Below are 3,940 nucleotides of genomic sequence, written 5' to 3'. Positions count from 1 at the left end.
CTCCCTATGTTAACACATAACGTGAGAAGGGACATGGGAAGCTGGGAAAGAGAGTTCTGGGGTTCAGATTCTAATTATACACTATATAGATGCTAGCTAGCTATTACAGTTTTTTTAGTCAAAGATGTCTGGGAAGGACCTGTAGCTGAATGCTACATTGCTGTGCCTTAGCAGGTTTTAGTCTCCACAGGGTGTAAGTAAGGCAACCAGCTATGGCCAAACCTTGGATGAGAGATGAAGGTTCCTTCAGGCTCTTCCCCTCCACACATTTTTCTAATTTGGCATGGAGTTATACATAATTTTAGTCCAGTGAATTCTCTTCCAGAGAAAACTCTGCTAATGGGATTTGTCCCACCAGTAGCAAAAGAATTCAGATTAGAATAAGGAGTTGAGGGAATCAGGATCTGGGCAGGGTTGGACCACCTCCATAAATGACACTAGCTACATTCCCTCAGTGCTAGTCTCCATGTTCGATAGGCCACAGCTGCTACCACCTGGAAATGTCTACTTGCTCTTGGGATCGTTTGATCCCCCATTCTAAGGGATTGCTGGCTGTTCACCCAGCTTTGAGAAATGGTTCAAGACCAGAAAATTCAGCTCTTGTTCCACCAAAGGAAAATGATTTTTTCTGGGACTCTTAGTAGCCTGCAATGAGGAGAAGAATGCTCCAAGGTCCAGTTCCTTGCACACAGTTTTTGTTGCTTCAAGGAAAAAGGGACAGCTTGTGAATGAAGACCTGAAATAAACATCTGCAATGACTTTAAAAAAATCTCACTGTTATTAGAGTCTTTAACTCCATCCGAATTTCCAAGTGAAAAGAAATAATTTAGCATGAAAAACAAAGGAACATTGTAAGTAACACCCTCCATGCAAATAAATTTGAAAAGAGTGGGATAATTAAAGGAAAAAGATTTCAGAGCTGACATTGAACATCCAAGGGTTTCTCATTTGAAATCACAACTATGTAGTTTTGAAAACTTTCATATCACTGAGTCCCATAGCAATTGGCTCTGTCATCTCCTCTTCCTTTTGTAAAGAGAGCCACTTGGCTTCTTTCCAAGGGTAAAAATGAAAGGAAACCAACCCCGCCCCCCAAAACAAACAAACAAACAAAAAAAACCCCTAAAACTCACTGATCAGCAGTAGAACTTAAATCAATATTCTAGTGTTCTCTCCCCACCCTCACCCAGGTAAAGGCTATCTCAGATGAAAGGAATAAAACACAGAGTGAAATTCATTTCCACTTCTTTAAATATTTATTGAAATGACATATAAAGGGTTAGCACTGTCTTTACTGGCCCTGCCTGCAATTCTTGGAATCCAACAGCCCTGGAAATCACTCAACTCCTCAGTGAGGCTGCTGGAGCTCTCTGGTGAACTGTGTACTTTTCCTGTCTGTCCACACAAGATAACTTCTAAGTTAAGTAGTTCAGCTCAGTGAGTAAAATTGTGAAGTTTACACATGAGGATCCCAGCACAGGCTAGGAGGTTGTTGGCATTTTTAAAGTAACAGGAGCTGGTGAATGTAGAAGAAACAACGTGAGAAATCTTTCTCCCTGCTTTATCACTTAGTCTAAGAAATTTGGCTTACATCCTTCTTCTGCCAACTCTGAAACACAAGCGACAATCACAGCCTTAAATTATAAAATAAAGGATATATAACATGAGAATACATTTAGTATCTGAATAATAAACTTAAGACAGCTAAAAAATTATTAGTTCTCAGAATGCCAAGACTTAAAAAGAAGATATTCCAAACCCTGTGGCAAAATGAGACTGATTTTTTTTTTGGTACATCTTTGTACATTTAAAAAATGTATGCAAAGCTTCTCATTCTTTTTAAGTCACTAAGGTCTTGGCCATTGCTTTTGAAGACAAGAAACTTAAACTGAGACAATCCAGCTTGGGAACAGAGGGACGACAAGAGACTCATCAGGTTACTAGATTGGTAAGCACAACAGCTGGGATACATGCCGCACAGTCTTTTTAATTTTGAGCACGCTAAGAACACAGGGAAGAAATTTCCCCACTCCTTGTAAGGGGAGTATAATACATTGCTGACGCCTTCCCTAAAATGATAGTCAGAAACGGCAGCTAATAAATAAGAGAGAAAAGGAGGTGGTGAAGAAGGAACCTGGAAATTTGGTTGGCTGGTTGCTAAATGAAAATGTGGATCAAAGCTAGACCAAGTGATTTAGGGCAAGCTGAGGTTTTATCTCCTCTCCCAACCAGAGGAAGGATCATGAGTGAAGAATCTGGGGAGAAGTCTGCTGAATTCTCGGTTTCCTGATGATTTCTGAAACAAGCGAATGGATTGGACATTATTTTGATCTGGTAGGAGGACATGATCAGACACAATCCCAAAGCACCACCACCACAAATTACATACAGAGTGATACAGCTGCAACTCTCTTTCTGTATTTCTTTGTTTCTTTCCTTTGTTTCTTTCTTTTTTTTAATAATACCCCAGACTTACTTTTCAAAGGGAAATCCAAAGTATCAATCTGGGAGGGAAAAAGTTGGGAGAGAAGTTATGTCCCCAACAGGGTGCTGACAGCCTCTTTAACCTCCAGTCTGTGTTGATGAAAGCCCCATCTACACTTTGAGATAGTCATTTTTGAGCCTTCCTAACCGGGTCCCGTGGCTTCGGATGGTCAGGGACAGCAGCTCGTATTTATCCCTCAGCCCTGCGGAAACATCCAAGGTTTCCTTAAGGAGGGATCTGGTGTGAATGAGCATCCCCAAAAAGTCATCGTTAAGCCTGCTCTCTTGCCTGCCCTCCTGATCCCGGCCCTGTTTAAACTTGCTCTCCAGTTCAGTGAGTGACTTGTCAGAGTTGGAGTAAGCATCACCGATCTGATTGGATTCCCGGCGCAGGTACTTTCCGTAGCTTTCCTCTCCATCCAGGTCGTAGGAGATGCTCTTGCTGATGCCCTCCAGGACCCTGCCAGCATCTTCTACCTGTCGTCCCAGCACTGTGAACTCCTCCCTCAGGGTGAGGCTCAACAAACTGCTGGTCTGGCCTGCCTCTCCTTGGGGGCAGCGCCGGTGGTCACTCACTCGGAAGAGCAGCTGACACTTCTCCGGGTCGTCGTTCTCTTCATAGTCCCCATCGGGCACAAAGTAGTGATGCAGGGTCCCGTTGGACATCTCTGGGTAGAGGGGGCCATCGAAATAGCCATGGCACAGATGGCAGAGGAAACTCATCCAGAAATACCGCAGCCCTGGCATCCTGGAGAAGAAGAGGCAAGGCTGAAGCTGGAGGAAGGAGGGATGGCGATCAGAGGAGGACGGGACTTGCAGCCTCGAGTGGAGTGCAAGAAGGCAGCTCTCTTCCCTACAGCAAGTCAATGCTCAGTCCGAGCCGCAGCCTGTTTACTACAGCCAGTCCCCCGACACTTAGCAGGCTTCATGCGGGGTCAGCACAAATCGCTATCTTCTTGCAGTTCGGGGGATTCACCCACAGGTCTTCAGGTCAGACTTTCCCCACGTCCTTCGTTGGGTGTCTCCCTGGCAGAATTTCAGTGTCCTGCCTCCAAAGAAGGGGAGTTTCCCCTTCTTCCAGCCGAGGACTCAGGTAGCGGATCTATTCTGGGGATTCCCTTTCTTCACTCGGGGATGGGTCCTTTCTTCCTGGGAGATGGAGCCGACGGCTGAGCTGAAGAAACCAGCAAGGCAGAGAAGGACTCCAGCAACCAGATAGCCTTGTCTGGTTCTTTGGGGCTGCTTGCTACTATTCCAACTCCTGGATTGGTAATGTGGAGCTTTTCCTCTGGCTAATGATATCCTTAGGATCTCCAGGCTCTCAAATTACAGCAGGGTTTCGTCACTTAGAAGCCAGGGAACAAGTTTGGAAAGAATCCTTTCACCAGGTCTCCGTTATTAAAGCTACAGGGTCTCTTTTGAGAGAGAGAGAGAGGGAGAGAGAGAGAGAGAGAGA

General features: G+C 44.8%; 1 protein-coding gene across 1 annotated transcript; it reads right to left on the bottom strand.

The window, feature by feature from the left end:
- Positions 1-1,237: 1,237 nt before the first annotated feature.
- Positions 1,238-3,693, bottom strand: FIBIN (fin bud initiation factor homolog). The gene has a single exon (XM_044680620.1). It carries the CDS (start codon positions 3,229-3,231, stop codon positions 2,596-2,598), a length of 636 nt encoding a protein of 211 aa, XP_044536555.1. The 5' UTR covers positions 3,232-3,693; the 3' UTR covers positions 1,238-2,595.
- Positions 3,694-3,940: the final 247 nt, after the last annotated feature.

This window comes from Gracilinanus agilis, chromosome 6 (assembly GCF_016433145.1).
Source record: "Gracilinanus agilis isolate LMUSP501 chromosome 6, AgileGrace, whole genome shotgun sequence".
In the NCBI taxonomy this organism is placed as follows: Eukaryota; Metazoa; Chordata; class Mammalia; order Didelphimorphia; family Didelphidae; genus Gracilinanus; species Gracilinanus agilis.
This window is presented reverse-complemented; position numbering and strand designations above follow the sequence as displayed.